Genomic DNA, 17,331 nt, shown 5'->3' with positions numbered 1-17,331 from the left:
AAGTTGCTCTGGGAATCTACTGGGCTAAAGGGTGATGTATAGCTGCTTCAGACAAAACAGAGAATAATGGATGTTGGAATTTTGGGGAGATAGAGTTGTTATACCGGATTGGAGGAAAACTATTCTTGACATTTAGCAGTAATAGTAACTGGAGAGTCATAGAATCATAGAATCATAGAGTTGGAAGAGACCACAAGGGCCATCGAGTCCAACCCCCTGCCAAGCAGTAAACACCATCAGAGCACTCCTGACATATGGTTGTCAAGCCTCTGCTTAAAGACCTCCAAAGAAGGAGACTCCACCACACTCCTTGGCAGCAAATTCCACTGTCCCATTAGACTTTTTGTGTGGAAAGGAAAATGAAGGGACTTGAGAAGTCTGGGGTCAAAGACTGGGAAAACATTGCCAAGCAGATCAAGGAACAGCTGCATACCATCCTGGAGTGACACTCCGAATAATCTTTATACAGACGTACCTTGGAAGTCGAACGGAATCCGTTCCAGAAGTCTGTTCGCCTTCCAAAACGTTCAGCTTCCAAGGTGATGCTTCTGGTTGGCTGCAGGAAGCTCCTGCAGCCAATCGGAAGCTGCAGAAGCCCCGCTGGACATTCGGCTTCCAAAAGAATGTTTGAAAACCGGAACAATCACTTCCAGTTTTCGATCGTTCGGGAGCCAAACCGTTCAGCAACTAAGCTGTTCGAATTCCGAGGTACAACTGTATACATAATTGACAGAGAGAGAATCTGAAGTCCTCTTTACCTTCCTTTTTCAATTATCTTTTACTTCCTGTCTTTTTAAATTTCTTCCTTTATTAATTTTGCTCTTGGTTATGTCTTATTTTGTTTTTTGATGTTCTCTATTCTGGGTCAATGAAGGTCTGCACAGGAAGGTGATGGATGAAATAACCTGTGTGAGAGAGGCAGGGAAGGAAAGATCTCCCAGGGTGGGAGGCTGGGAAAAGAAAGGGAAGCTCCCAGGTGAGAGCTGGGAGGGTTCATCCACTTTTGTGAGAGACAAGGGTTAATATCTACCTTTGAGAAAGAGCTTTGTGTATTTTCTTTTCACTTTCTTTGTTTTTTTCTTTTTACAGTGGTGCCTCGCAAGACGAAATTAATTCGTTCTGCGAGTTTTTTCGTTCTGCGAGTTTTTGCGTCTTGCGAAGCACCACTGTGCATTGACGGTTTCCCATAGGAATGCATTGGCGGTTTTAAAAAAAAGGCGCAAGACGTTTCGTCTTGTGAAGCAAGCCCATAGGGAAATCCGTCTTGCGAAGCAACTCAGAAAACGGAAAACTCTTTCGTCTTGCGAGTTTTTCGTCTTCCGAGGCATTCGTCTTGCGAGGTACCACTGTACTTAGATTTGGTCGTTTTTTATTGTATTATATGAAGAAAAGTTTCAAACAAATTCTTTACAAAACCCCCTCAAAACTTAGCAAAGGTCTCCCTAGGAATCTCAACTATATTGTCTCTTCAGCATTACCATCTCTTTAATGTGCTGGATTTCTTGACTTGTTCTATTCCCAGACAAGCCTCTGACCACATAATTACAGCTTCTGCATTACAGGCTTACGTTGTAACTATGAAACTGTCATCCACAATTCATTGCGTGAACATAAAAAGTGCACCCCTGATGATTTGGGTACACACATCTAACACACTCTAAACCATACCAGATTTCAGAGTCATTTCAAAACACAAGTTTTAGAAACCAAATGCAGAAGTACAAAATGAACTTTGCAGCCTATCAAAAGGAAATAACACAATGGGGACTATGAGAGAGCGGGCAAACCCAGGGATATACTGAAGTTTAAACTAAGACCTCCAAGTCGCCGCAATCATAAAGAAACTCTTTATTTTTTTAAAGTTCCTAAACAATCATGTAACTTTTCACAGAAGTAGCTTATGTGTTCAGTGGGTCTTATTCCCAGGAAAGCCAGTTTAGGACTGCAGCCTAACTAACTTGTACAAAGCATTTCTATGTCACCTCTCAAAACCCTCTTCCATAGGAACCCTCTTCCATTCCAAAGGAAGGTGAACCCCAGGTCCGCAGGTTTGCAGTTTTTGCCTCGAGGAAACACAATACCGTAAATTCCGAGTTGAAAACCTGGGGCTGAAATTCTCGGTTACTACCATGGTTTTAAATCTTCCACTAATGAATGCATCAGATTTCAAATGATGCCACAGTACGTGTGCATTTAATAGAGGAACAAAATACATACGCTGCAAATAAAAATAAACTTGTTTAAAACATTATCCCTCTTTGTTAATTCCAGGGATTGAAAAGCAGCCAGCTCAGATGTTTTATACTACAACAGGGCCTCCATGGGCACAAAAGGTTCCCCACTGCACAGAGCTGATTTCCACAAGATGGAAAGCTACTGAAACAGTGATAGGCTTATCCTTTCTGCTACCCCTCACCTGTTTATTAATGCATCTAAAAAAATAAACTTACAAGAATACATGGAGCAGAACGCCAAATAGATATAGGAACTGCTGTATTCTGAGTCAGACCATTTGCACATCTAGCTCAGTACTGTCTACACTGGCTGCCAGCAGATCTCCAGAGTTTCAGATGGGACCAGGACAATTGTGGTCCTACCAGGAGATGCTATGGACTGAACCTGGGACCTTCTGCCTGCAGAGGAGATAGATGCTCTGCCACTGAGCTACAGCCCTTCCACAACAGACATGTGTGAGATGAAAGGTTCGCAGCTGATGCCCACTTCAACCCAGAACTGCTCAAGATACATAAATCATCAGTATTAAAGTCTCACTAGGATGTGAGCAAGGGACACAGGTGGCGCTGTGGGGTAAACAACAGAGCCTAGGACTTGCTGATCAGAAGGTCGAATCCCCGTGACGGGGTGAGCTCCCGTTGCTCGGTCCCTGCTCCTGCCAACCTAGCAGTTCGAAAGCACCTCAAAGTGCAAGTAGATAAATAGGTACCGCTCCGGAGGGAAGGTAAACGGCGTTTCTGTGTGCTGCTCTGGTTCGCCAGAAGCGGCTTAGTCATGCTGGCCACATGACTCAGAAGCTGTACGCCGGCTCCCTAGGCCATTAAAGCGAGATGAGCGCCACAACTCCAGAGTCGACCATGCCTGGACCTAATGGTCAGGGGTCCCTTTATCTTTACCTAGGATGTGAGCATTCACCACCCATAAAGTTTGATCCCTTTTCTTTTGAAGTTCCATTAATCCACTGAGGATGCAGCTGTAGTCAGAAAAATTAACATGCCCGCCAGACAGAGATGGCATCCATTTCCTTATGCTTCTACTCCCTCATCGGAAGTCCACTTTCTGCCTCAAATGTATTTCCAAGGTTGCTTATAAACCCTGGGCCTTGACACCCTGCTTCTCAACATGCATAAACTGTTCCACTTTATCACCCACCATTCTCTGTGATTAATCACAACTTGTGCCTTCGTATTGTTCTGGAGAGAAAGCACTGGCAGTGCATGCCCTGCTGTCCGCAAGGGTACTCTGCTCTCCTTACGGCTCGAGGGACTGAATCAGGCTCTCTCAGTAACTGGCTGAACCAACCGCAGAGGGGTGAGGTCCTTCTGAGTTTGCTTTTGAAGTGATTACTAATATTTCTTGGAAGAGAACATGCATTATACTAGCCTATTCACTTGGCACCTTCCTCTGGTTTTGGATGTTCAGAGGCCAACGTAATTATTAGTTTCACTGTGAAACAGATGTTTAGAATCAGAGAGGGACGGCTCTCCCTGGGGATAAGGCCAAGTGCTTCCCATAGACCTGACATTGTAAGCCACTACACACACAAAAATAAAAATAAAATCAGAGAAGGGGGACCCTGTAGGATTTACCACCATTTCCCTTAATTCTGGGGCTGGCTGAGGACTGTTGCTGGTGGTGCTTACACTGGCCCTGCAAACCAAGCGATCACATTTTAGCATTACTGCAACAACTGGAATGCTTTTCCATAGCAACCTAAGTAATAAATCAATCCTGAAGATAGTGTGGATTCAGACATCATAATGCACCAGGAAGTAGATCGAGGTGTGTGCTTGCTTGTACGTCAAGGCTCTTAAGTTTCCTTGCAATGCACGCTGTCTGAAGCCAAGTGCAAATAGTCTGAACTTCACCTGCCATATGGTTTACCCTCATTCCCAACTGGAAGTTTTCAATACAGGCAACTTCCAATGGGTTTGGTGTGCAGTTCTGCACATATTGGATGTGCCAGCTATGGTTTTCCCAGTAGTGATGTACGGGAGTGAGAGCTGGACCATAAAGAAGGCTGATCGCCAAAGAATTGATGCTTTTGAATTATGGTGCTGGAGGAGACTCTTGAGAGTCCCATGGACTGCAAGAAGATCAAACCTATCCATTCTGAAGGAAATCAGCCCTGAGTGCTCCCTGGAAGGACAGATCCTGAAGATGAGGCTCCAATACTTTGGCCACCTCATGAGAAGAGAAGACTCCCTGGAAAAGACCCTGATGTTGGGAAAGATGGAGGGCACAAGGAGAAGGGGACGACAGACGACGAGATGGTTGGACAGTGTTCTCGAAGCTACCAGTCTGAGTTTGACTAAACTGCGGGAGGCAGTGGAAAACAGGAGTGCCTGGCGTGCTCTGGCCCATGGGGTCACGAAGAGTCGGACACGACTAAACAACAACAACAACAAAACAGCTCCTTCCTGTACGTGGATTGGCATTTGGCCGCATTCTTTCCTGTCTACCTCTTGTCTCTCCATCTCTCTCACAGTTGTTTCTCTACTGTCCAGTTCAGATGGCAACATCCTCGCCCTCAGGGACTCTCAACGTGCCAACACAACTCATACAGCACCATGCGCACTGATAGCACAACAGAGTATTATTTAGACTGGTGCAATCAACATGGTTTGGGGTTTAATCGGAGACACCTGTCTTCAAACCCCTAACTCAGCTATGAAGCTCAACAGATGATGGTGCTTTAGTTACTCTCAGGCTAGCCTGACTCACAAGGCAATTGTGGGCATAAATGGGAAGGTGTGGGGAGTCACAAACCATGTATGCTGTCCTGTGTCCTTGGACAAAGGCCAGGATAAAGATAAATTCCTAAGTATGAAAAGGATAAATTCTTAAATAATGCTAAGTCTTCCAAGTGAACGGTGCTCTAACATGAGCTATGAAATGCATGCAATCCTACAATTTGCAACATGACCTAAAAGCTGGAGCTCTCAATTAAGATGAGAATACAGCCTGGCCTTTGGGTTCTTTTGATCCCTGCAAGGCAGAGGGTGGAACACTCCCTACTGTTTTTGAAGATTTAATAGCAAATAAAATCTGCTTTTCATATTAGAAGTCAGATCCCGGATGACATCAGAGACTTTAAAAGGTCTTGTTCTGATGCCTTCAAAGCTACTGCGCTTAGAGCAGAGTTATAATTAACGGGCCAACATCAGAGTGGACAGACAGACAACAAGGGGCATTTTTTCTTTGCTTTTTGAAGAATCCGGGGTTTCTTTTGTAATGGGAAAAAAATGTTACAAGCTTGTAAAAAAACTTCTTCATTAATAAGAATTAGCAACCTCTACTGTTGGCTCTTTGCCTAAAGCTACAGTATCCATTTTCCATGAAGTGATGACAGAACAGAAACAGCTTGAAAACGAATTAACATGGACCAAAAAGAAGAGAGGGAGGGATCACCCCACCCAGCCTTTCTTAAAGCAACAATGAAGATTTGTTATAAAACAAGATTTATTTATAAGTGTTGAAACACTTACCACTATTATTTTGGAAATGATGTATTTGTTTGCTTATTAGGCTAAGGCTCATCGCCTGATAAAACAACTCTTAGCTAGTCAACTGAGGGTTTTTTTGTCAATTGATTTCAGCTATCTGCAAGGATGATTATTATTTACATGCGGATAAAAACAGTGGCTCTAAAGCAAGAAGCATGCTTTTTTTTTTTTAAGGTAATGTCCACATGTGCCATAATAGGCATCATTTCATAAGAGACATTCCTTAGAAGAGAAAATGCCTTCTTTAATTAGTGTTTGCCACCGGCAGTTTTCAATGAGTACCTGTGAATTTGTATCTATCGGTCCAGCTTCTATCTGAATAATCAGGATTAGACACTGAATCGATTAAGAGATTGATTAAAAAACAGGCTGCAATGTTCAGTCATCTGACCTCTTGCTCAGTCCTTCCCCTTAAATTATATTTCTCCCTCTCTCTATATATATATATATTCACACACCTTTTTGCGACTCAGGGCTGAACTCCCAAGAGAAACCATTTACACACTAAGTGCAAGAACGGCTTGTGAAAATCAACAGCAGGTGCAGGGGGGCTTATCTGGTCCCACTCTGGACCAACCCCAAAAGCTCCCTCTGGCCCAGTCCTATGAATCAGCTTGATGATAGGGTACACACACACAGACACACACACACAGACACACACAACCCACACTCTCAGAAATACGGAGACAGAGCATTTCAGAGAAACAGAGGCAGCTCCCTCGCCTCTAATCACAGTAGTGTGATGGGAAAGAGAGCTTTCACAGAACAATCTTTTACACGATCCACAAGGTTTTCTGAGTCTGTGCATTCCCCAGTCAAAGATGTTAGAAACTCCTCAAAACACCCTCTGCTGTCTTCCTTCGGTGAAGACTTGGGTAGAAAAGTACTCAAGACTTGGGACGTTCTGCCCTCCTTGATTCTGTGTCCCCTCAGTACCTACTATTAGGAGACTGAGAACAGGGAGACAAAGGTTTCCAAGCACTCCTGAACTGCTCTAGAATATGGAAGCAGCAGAAAGCTCGCCAGATGTAGCTTTGCTATCACTTACAACTCTAGGACAAACCCCACTGAATCACAGCATTGCAGCGGGGGATCTGGGGGGAACCTGCGGGAGCCATCTCTCTCTCTCTCTCTTTCTTTCTTAGGACAGTTTGCAAGGCAGAGCACAAAAAGCCTTGGGGGGCTGGATATGTCCCATAGGCTAGAATCTTATCCAGGCAAGAAAGCAATGTTTCAGACATAGACACTACAGCCAGCTGCCTCTGTATTCCTCTAGCGCTGAAGCCGTCAGTAGAAGTGACATACAATCTTATGAACGCAGAAGCTTCAGCTCCAAGTCTTCAAAAAACGTTCTCAAATCCTAAACCCTTCTGGAAAGAGCAGCACACTGTTGCTTAAAAGAAGAAGAAGTTAGAAGTGGGTAGAACATATTTCAGGGTCTATCAGTGGATCTGAGTAATTAGCAGAAGATAAGCAAGGATTCAAACGATCAGCCTTTTTTTAGCACCAGCATCAACAAAAAGCTTTACTCCCCCTTCTAACTTAGGCTGCTGAGATGAAGAAAGTTGGTTAGGGTGAATTAAACTGTATGCGGAGCTGTGTGTAGCAGGACTGTGAGCTCAGTTCTGGTACTGAGAACAAATTCCTGGGCTGTGCCTTAATCCTGCAAGCTTGTCCCTACCCCATTATCTTACACAAAGCTCCAGTTGGTGAGCTTTCAGGTTCTTAAATAAAAAATAAGTAGATTCTGCAAGTCTGGAATATACTCTCGTCTTTAAAGTTTAAAGGAGAGTTAGAATAGGTTCGCTTTGACAGGTAAGAATTTGCCTTGCAGTGCTCGGTGGTCATCCAGAGCACATGTGAATCCTAAAAATAGCTTCCTTGCCTGATGCAGATTTTATATGCATGCTGGCCAGAACTCCAGATACTGAACCGCACCCACTAACATCCCAGCATATTTGACGCAGAACAATCCAGAGTGTGCAGCTGCTGATACAAGGGTCCCTTAAGAAACATCTGTTAACTTCCTGGCACCATTATCCAGAATTTCTTGTTTATAACTTTATACCCCCCATTAGGGTGTATAAGAATAGCACAAAAACAGTATTATGAAATGCTAGGGAAGAGCTATAAATATGGACTTCATAGACTTGTTTCGTTGCTGGAAACCTCATTTTATTATCATCACACGGAGGAATAATTGCTGTTTTTAATTATATAATATTTAAATTAAATCTCCTGTGATCCTATCGGCTCATGTTTATTGGATATTTGATTTAAAACCTTAGCACATGGTACTATTATTATTTTTAGGAACACCTAGTGTGTGCAATGCTATACCAAATGTAAAGGGGGGTGGTGGAACTAGTAATGACCAGTACTGCAGTGTTGTTGTTGTGGGTTTTTAAATTATTATTATAATAAAAAGTATGTTTTCTGAATTTCCCAGATATAATCAGAATCTGTGTTGCAGCCCATTCACTGAAATGAACTTTGGAACTCACCACCTCAAGATGGGAGTGCGGCCTGGATCAGATGCCAAATCTCACTTAGCACAGTGTGGACAGCGGGTCACTGGGATTAGCCACCGGAGAACAAATTTCAAATCCCGCCCCCCCCCCAGCTACCAAAGAGCAAGTCACATTCCCAGCAAAACCAACCTCACAGGACCGTTTTGAGGATTGATGAGCTATATTAGAACATGCCCTCGGTTCTCTGGGATAAGCCAGAAAATAAACCCTGGTTACAGATTCAAAACACACCATGGGGCAAAGTGCACAGGCAACTTCACTTAAAAATAAAAAATGCATTCTTAGGCATGAAGAACCACCTTGAGCAGATGCTGCCGGGACTCTTGCCACATCTGTTGGGACCACTCTCATGCTACAAGAGAGCAACATCCCCATTTGTATCCATAAGGATAAAAATTGGACATGGAAACCGGCAATACAGCTCCATTAAAGGTAAAGGTAAAGGTACCCCTGCCCGTACGGGCCAGTCTTGACAGACTCTAGGGTTGTGCGCCCATCTCACTCAAAGAGGCCGAGGGCCAGCGCTGTCCGGAGACACTTCCAGGTCACGTGGCCAGCGTGACATCGCTGCTCTGGTGAGCCAGAGCCGCACACGGAAACGCCGTTTACCTTCCCGCTAGTAAGCGGTCCCTGTTTATCTACTTGCACCCGGGGGTGCTTTCGAACTGCTAGGTTGGCAGGCGCTGGGACCGAACAGCGGGAGCGCACCCCGCCGCGGGGATTCGAACCGCCGACCTTTTTGATCGGCAAGTCCTAGTAAGGCTTCAAAAAGGACTACATGGGTTGGCCTGTTACACTACAGTTTAAATATCTGAACATTAACACTCTTTCACAAGACTCACAGCTTTAAAACCCTGTCACTTATTTGACATTCCACTTTTGGGGAACAATCTGAGTGCGTCTGGAAATCTCCAGTTTTGGATTTTGGTTCTGATGCATCTCTTAAGAACTTTTAAGATATGGACACCATTCCCTCTCTGCAACCTTGAGATGATCAGAAGCTTCAAGTAAAAATTGCAGAGGCCACACGTAGCTTGAAAGTTACAATGGTCCACTATGTTATAAGGGCCTGAGGGAAAGCCAGTCAATATGTGGCCACAAAGCATCGGAGATAAAGGAAGCTCTGTCGATGTAGGAAACTGTGTTTAAGACTTCCCAGAATGAAATGTGCTAAGTATTCTTAGCAAAATAAAACAATCATTATTATAATTTTTTTTAAAAAAGAACCCAATGGAAACAAGTACAAGAGTGTGCTAGAAAACTGGCTTAAGAACAGGAAAAACACTAGTCATAGCTGGAAACTTGTCAAATCTGGAAAGTCATAAGCATCCCAGAGGCCACTTTTGGGTCTTCGTGACAAAAACTCGATTCATTTGCAGATCGTTCAGGTGAGGTGAATAAGGTGACCTTTTGTCACTTGACAAATTAGGAAATGGAATTAGCAAGATACTCATATTAAAGACACACCTTTGAATCCAAGCAGTGCTGGGCATTTAACTCAGGAGACAGCTGTCAAAGCTCTGCTCCTTGCCACATGTTCTAACCTCCCAGAGAGTAGGAATACGAAGCTGGGTTGTATTAGATGAGTGGGTAAGACTGGGAATGCAGCAATTGCAAACACATACAACCCATTCACACCTTCTGCATGAGAAATCAGATCAAATTCTCAGCTTGAACTTAACCAAGGTAGAAGACAGCATGAGCTAAAGGGCAATGGGACTGTTGAGAGCCATACCTAGGAGGAACATGGCGCTTATGAACTGCAAGCTATCCAAGCCTTGCCATGAGTTTAACTGACCTGGCGTTGAGGGTCTTTCCAGCATATTCAAATGATGGTAGATAAACGCTTGGCTGTCATGAACCGTGTCCATATCAATCTCTTCTTCCTCCTGAGAGTTTGAGAACTGTGACAATGGAAAAACAAACATAACTAAGAGTTAGGGAATGCTAAAGGATCTCTCTCTCTATATATATATATCTCGCCTCTGAAGCATGAACCATTTTTACTATAGAAAATAATTCGAAAGAAAACACACATGAAAACATCACCACTGTATATTAACAGCCAGATCCTACCCAGATTTAGGCACCCTAGCTAGACAGAATAAAAACTGAAGAGGAGCAGATTATGGCATTTCTTAAGATGCGATTGCTAAAAAGAACTTAATAGACAATGGGCAGCCAAGTGTGGGGTACTCATTCACAACCAGGAGGTTCTGGTGGTTCCCCATCACTGTGATGCAAAGAGAATTGGATTAGCACCAAATGCTAGGGTTTACTGTATTTTTCACTCCATAAGATGCACCTGACCATAAGACACACCTAGTTTTTAGAGGAGGAAAACAAGAAAAAAATATATATTCTGACCGAAACAGTGGATGTATGATTTTTGTGGTTCTTGCTGTGGCCACAGACATGATATATGATCTGATGGTGAGTTTGGGGTAGCCCAATGCAAAAATCCTGAGGATCAATGTGGATCCATGCTTTGTAACCACGTTTTTGCGCCATTGTGGCCCCACAAAACAGTGGATGTGTGATTTTTTTGGTGCAGGCTGTAGCCATGGACATGCTATGTGATCTGATGGTGAATTTGGGGTGACCCAATGCAAAAATCCTGAGGATCCCCCCCTCCCAGGCAGCCTCCTTTATCGCTAGTGTCCCTTATCTCCCTCCTGATCGCTTGCTGATCAGCTAATCAGCGGCTTCGTTTCAACACCCCCTTCCCTCTTTCTAAAAAAAGAAGCACAATCTGCTTTTCGCCCCTGGGCAATTTGGCTCCAGGGACCACGCATTCGCTCCATAAGACGCACAGACATTTCCCCTTACTTTTTAGGAGGAAAAAAGTGTGTCTTATGGAGCGAAAAATATGGCACTTTGTTGCTCTGTCCCTTTTGCAAAGCACGTTCCAAAGGTACAGGATTCCTCAGCCACAGGGATGGGCTGGCAGTACCAGCAGGTGCTTAAGGATGGAGCTGACTGCCTACTTCTGCCTTTCTCGCCTTTGCAGGGAGAGTCCCATCACGCCATGGAAGACTTTCGGTCACTGTCTCTCCAAGACACTCTTGGGCCCGAGGAAAGCGCAGTGTAATCTCTATAATTCACTCACTCTTATTTTGAGTTTGACTTTGCTGTCTTCATTCTTCTCAAGTATCTGGCCTGGTTCTAGTGGGGACCCAAGAGGCGTGTCAGCCTTCCTCTTCAACCCCTGCTGATGAGGTAGGGGGATAACTGCTGCTTCCTTAGCAAGGTGATCATCGTCCTAAAGAAGCAAATTTTAAAAACCTGATTTAAAATATTTACATCCAAAAGAGAAAAGAAAAAGATGTTATAATCACAGGAACATAAACAGCAATAATTACCTTATTTTTCCATCTATAAGACGCCCCCATGTATAAGATGCTATTTTTGGAACTCAGATTTAAGAAAATTGGGGGGGGGGGGGAGATGGCCCAGAGTATAAGACACCCCTTAATTTTTGACATTATTTTTTAGGGAGGAAACCTATTCTTATACACTGAAAAATACAGTATTCTTCTGGGAACCCAAAAAACATATCATATAGTATCCTTTGTCGTATCAGCAGCTGGTGTCGCTCCTGAGAATACAGGAGTTCTCATTCCTTCTTATCAAATACAGTGAAAAAGGCTGCTGCCCTCCAGACCTGCCATATAACCAATATGTTTCGAAACAATGATTTATATTTGTTACAGATCGAGGTTTGGGATATTAGATCCCTGCTTGAGCAAGCATAAGGGTAGGTGGGATTGGGTGGGAGAATATTTTTAATGCTGCATTAAAAGTAGACAGGTTCAGGCTTGAATACCTTTGCACAATCCAACAAGTAGCATAGCCTTTTTTGAGAGGCGAATTTTTCATCTGCCATACGTAAACATGTCAGTTTAAAAGGCTACAGCCCCACTCTTTTGGGACAACCTCCATCACTCATCTATGAGGCAAAATTCACCCCACAAGCAGACACCACTGAAATCTGTGCCGCTGGCTGAGATCCGCCCCCCAACAAAATAATATTACATATTGTAGGAGAGGCAGGCAAAATTAAACTCTGAGAAATATGAATGAGGAACTGCCTGTGGCTTCATGAATAAGTGGGGATGGGGAGGAGGCATATACGACTTCAAGACAAATATTCCCAGCAAGTGGAAGGAGATCAGATTTGCAGTACAAGGTCAAGGATAGAAGCATGGGACTAGGCTAGAGAGCAAGGCCTGAAAACTGGTTGCATTGTGTTAAACTCCACTACTGTGAGTTGTGGGGAGGCTGTGAAAGAATAAGGAAATTGCTTACAGTGCTTTGGAAGCCAACTATTTGACCCAGATTGTTTGGATTGTTAGGCGGTTCCGGACCACTTGCCCCTGCCTCAGGAATGATGGTAGGATTCAGCACAGCTTTCTTTTCTTTTAGGTTAAGGACCAGCCCAAGTTCTGGCAGAGGCAAGCAGGAAGGCCTGCTGAGGCCAAACAGCGTGAAGTACAGGTCGACAGCCCCACAGCGCAGCCTCCAGTCGTGGGATGTACCTATGGAGTAAGGAAAAAAGCAACCATCTTTTCACACTGTCTGTGTGCCTTTTGAAGCATTTTCTACTGCAAACTGTAGGAAATGAAGCAATTCTTCCTGTATCTGCTTGCTGCTTTGCATCAACAGGAGCACAACCCCTAACAGAGACCAATAGGAGATGCCTCATCACTCAGTAATAACAGCATGCATTCTGCTAGCAATTTTTAATCGCCACCACCACCATTTCAGCAAAGGCAAATTAAGTTGTATCGTCATGCCTTCCAGTGGACCAACCTGGGATTTGAAAACTAGGTCAACTCCCAAATAAAGGGAATTGCACGGAACAGGATGACATAAATCTATATACACGGGCCTACAACAAAATGCAGCGCTTGTTCCAGCACAGTTAGTATCAGGGGAGAAAAGCCTGCCCTGCTGGAGAAGGATAAGCTTAGAAATATTATTAGCAACAACCTACGCCTTGCCAAATTCTATCCTGAGCCAGCTGCTTGTCTTCCATAGTACAAATAGCCATTTATAATTCTGAAGTTGTTAAATCAAGCTGGACCAAGCAACAGTTTCACCACCTGGCTATTCCACGGCTATTCTACAGAAAACGCAGTGCATTAAGTCGACAGTATCTTTTCCCCCTCCTCAGCAGAGAAGGGTAATGTTTGCCCCCCCAAAATCCCAAATCATCTTTGTGCAAGAGACAGGCTTTTCTAAAAACACCAGCAGCCAGCACTCATCTTAGGTCATTTTTTCCCCAGCCACCAAGAAAAGAAGATGCTGGACTAGGTGGGCCTTTGCTCTGAACCAGTACGGCTCTTCCAAGCTCCTGACATTCAGCCTATCCAGTGCCAAAGCCTTGTCCCAGATGTTCTCTAAGCTCCCCAAAACTTAAAAACATACTGAATGTCACAAGCGTTACTTAAAAAACAAAAACCCAATGCAAGAGTTTGCTGGACTGACACCTCTGTAAGTATTTTTATGCCATAGAACGGAGTCTCTTTTATGTATAAGATTGTAACACAATAAGCACAATACAGTACTCTCATTGAAACAAAAAAGCCTAGTTTCTACTGCCTTCTCATTCCAAATACAGCATTGCCATTAAGCTTGATAAATGTTTTAGTTCCTGTACACAGATGACTTTAATGAGAAACAGTTTTAACAAGTCATAAATGAGTAGAAATCCGAATTATTACACTGGCAACTGAGGACCACAACTCTGGTCCACAAGAGCTTATGCCAGGACAACAAATGTGTTAATCTTTAAGGTGTCACAAGTCAAAATGATGCTTTTCTTGTAGGCAGGCAGAGCTGCAGTGCACACCGTCTCTCTCGGCCTGCCAAGAAGTCCACCATCAACATCCAGCCATTGCCCCTAAAGACTCACCACTGAGCCTCTTCTCCACTTCTTTGAGCCTCCAGTCCCAGTCTCTCTGCACAGAGTGAGACTCTAGCAGCGAAGTCCTCAGCTGTCAGAGAGAATGGCAGGCAGCTGAGGTAGAACTGGGCTGCCCTGGTGCTTACTCTTTCCCTCAACCCAATTCTACTGTGAGCACAACAACTAAGCCACACAGTTGGGCTGGTTTGCCACACTATCCTCTATGCCACCTCAGGCTGCCCAGACCAACTAACTGGTCAGAACTGGTCTTTTCGCCAGCATGGCAGACGGCCTGCATTTGAACATGCCCATTAGGGCTGGGCGATATCTGATTTTCAACACTGCGATATATCCCCGGCTAAACATCACAATATACTGATGTATCATGATGTCTGAAATAAGGATGGAGCTATGTAGAGACTGTATGGGGTGTGGGTGGCGCTGTGGGCTAAACCAGAGAGCCTAGGGCTTGCCGATCAGAAGGTTGGCGGTTAAACCCCCACGACGGGGTGAGCTCCCGTTGCTCGGTCCCTGCTCCTGCCAACCTAGCAGTTCGAAAGCACCTCAAAAGTGCAAGTAGATAAATAGGTACCGCTCTGGTGGGAAGTTAAACGGCATTTCCGTGCGCTGCTCTGGTTCTCCAGAAGTGGCTTAGTCATGTTAACCACGACCCGGAAGCTGTACGCTGGCTCCCTCGGCCAATAAAGCGAGATGAGCGCCACAACCCGAGTCCGCAACTGGACCTAACGGTCAGGGGTCCCTTTGCCTTTATTTAGAGACATTGACTGGCTTCACGGTTTTTCATGAATTGTGTTTTTTGCTGGTGCATGCTCTTGTGATTCATTGCCCCCTGCATGAGGCAGGGGAGAGCTGAGCTGGCGAAGTTAACAGGGACTGCAGAAATCAAGAGACACAGTGGGCTGGCTTCATGGCTTTTACCACATTGTGATTTTTACATAGCACGTGCACACACATACATCATGATCTGTGATATAATGCCAGGTCAAAAATTATGAAACCGACATAATGATATCAACTTCAAACTGGTTTTGGAAAATATATTGATATATCGCCCAGCCCTAATGCCCATAATGCCAAACAAACGCAGTCATATTCTCTCTCTCTCTCTCTCTCTCTCTCTCTCACACACACACACACACACACACACATTTGAGCTGTTTTAGAACAAATGATGTGGGTTTTTTTAAGATCTGTTAGGATATATGTTTGTTTTCTCTGTCATAACTAGCTTGCATTTTTAAAGGGTAGTTAACACAGAAGGACTATAACCCCCAAACGGCCTATAAATAATTTCCTAAATGAAATAAACAAAATAAAATCTCCAGTTGGTAATGGATGCCTAATCAGTTTGCGAGCTTCAATGAAAACCACAAACAATGGTGCTGAGTCTTAACTCACAGATAAACGGAAGGTCGCACAATTTGCCAGTGAACAGCAGCTGCACCCCACAAGCTGATCTGTTTACTGCATGAGTAGCTAAAATGGACAGATTTTGGTCATCTGAAAGCACGTGACTCCAGTAAGTTTACAGAGAAGGCGATTTCCAGAAAGGAAAAAGATGTTAAGCAGCAAACAAAGCAAAAGGCACATGTCTCAAAGAAAACTGAGCAAATAGGAAAATTACAAGACAAGATTCCCATGGATACAACTGTCACGAGGGCCCACAGCATATGATACTCAGGGTTGCCTACGGAGATGCAGACCCCTTTGCCCTGATAAGACTTTTCGGAATAGCTGGGAAAACACAATGAAACAAAAGCCCAGCTGTTCATGTCATCCAAACATGAACAAGTCTTACAGGAGATAAGAAACCAGGGATTTCCCCCCCCACCACCACCCCCATTTTATTTCACAAATTATGTCATCACTAAATATACATTGGTTTCTACAGCACCTGGAAAATAACAAAATTTTACTAAAGGATTAAGTTGTTCATTTGCAAAGGCAGTTTTCTATCTGAAGAAGTGTGCATGCACACAAAAGCTTACACCCAGAACAAACTTAGTTGGTCTCTAAGGTGCTACTGGACATTTTTTATTTATTTATTTCGACTGCGTCAGACCAACACGGCTGCCCACCCGAATCTAGAAACTAGCACTGTTATCTTAACTTAAAAACTGATCAGTGAAGATCTGAACTGTTACTGAAACAAATATTAATTTTTTTTAAAAAAAATAAAACTTAAGTATAGTTGAATATCATCTCTCAGTTTAAAAAGGTTTGGAATCCTCTAGCTTTAGCTTTCTAGAGTCTGGCATTTCACTCTTTCTCTCCAAAAAGCAACAAAAACATTTGTTCTCCTTTATGGGCTTATAGGCATCAGCAAGTTTCAAATCATTAAACCTGAATGGGTGGTTTACCCTAAGACATATTCTTACTGGCACTCTTAAGATTTTGTAATTGCTCTTACAGAAAGTAAATTTTGAGTAGAGCGTTCAGATGATTTGCACAGAGATTTATGCCGTTAACACTCCCCCCCCCCCCAATAAATAAATAAATAGAGAAGGGAACATATCTCCTATTATGACTCCTTTTGTTACCACAAGGTCAATGAGTTAAAGACTAGCTTTGTACACTCAATTCTCTCGAGGAAAAGAAAAGGGAACATGAACTCCCCGGTGGGTAGATGTAAACTGTTTACTTCCTGAGTATGACATCTGGTTAAATCTTTCCAAAAAATTAAGTAAGGCGGATCCCGTTCCCCCCCAGGTTGCTTCAGCCCCTAGTGCAGCTGAAAGCTTCCAGGCTCTAAAAATAATGATGCATAGAGAGCACACAGCCATTAATGTCCCCTAGAAGAATACAAATAAAAGTTTGTATGTAAGCACTGTAAGCAACATGCCAGATTTTGAAGACGGTGCTGGATAAGGCTGATCTGCTAAACGAAAACAGATTAATAGCAATTGGATGTTGATTCTTGGGTAACTTCCCCCGCCCCCCTTGAAGGAATAAGCATTGGGTGGGGAACGTGTAGAACCTATAGGAAAAGGCACATGGATATTCTGATCAATGACTTTCCCCTGCAAACTTCACACAGATTTAAAGAACTAACGAACGTAAGGTTTTTCTGTATGGCCCAATTCAGATATAACAATGAATCAGAGTTTGTTATAAGCAAGAGCATTGGTAC

General features: G+C 43.6%; 1 protein-coding gene and 1 long non-coding RNA gene across 2 annotated transcripts in view; both read right to left on the bottom strand.

Moving 5' to 3' along the window:
- TAF2 (TATA-box binding protein associated factor 2) overlaps positions 1 to 17,331 on the bottom strand; it is a 62,686-nt gene that overhangs the window by 4,351 nt on the left and 41,004 nt on the right. The window contains exons 23-25 of the mRNA XM_083450417.1: positions 12,581 to 12,810; positions 11,382 to 11,534; positions 10,071 to 10,176 (exon numbers count right to left, since the gene is read on the bottom strand). Of these exons, the coding sequence (XP_083306543.1) occupies positions 10,071 to 10,176; positions 11,382 to 11,534; positions 12,581 to 12,810 (489 nt within the window). The remainder of the gene's footprint in view (positions 1 to 10,070; positions 10,177 to 11,381; positions 11,535 to 12,580; positions 12,811 to 17,331) is intronic.
- Positions 1,350 to 8,654, bottom strand: LOC310682261. Its single transcript, XR_014513823.1, has 2 exons — positions 2,009 to 8,654; positions 1,350 to 1,953 (listed from the first exon to the last, which is right to left on the bottom strand). It is a non-coding gene; the product is annotated as an uncharacterized lncRNA (long non-coding RNA).

This window comes from Podarcis tiliguerta, assembly GCF_965153285.1.
Source record: "Podarcis tiliguerta genome assembly, chromosome: 7".
NCBI classification, from domain to species: Eukaryota; Metazoa; Chordata; class Lepidosauria; order Squamata; family Lacertidae; genus Podarcis; species Podarcis tiliguerta.
This window is presented reverse-complemented; position numbering and strand designations above follow the sequence as displayed.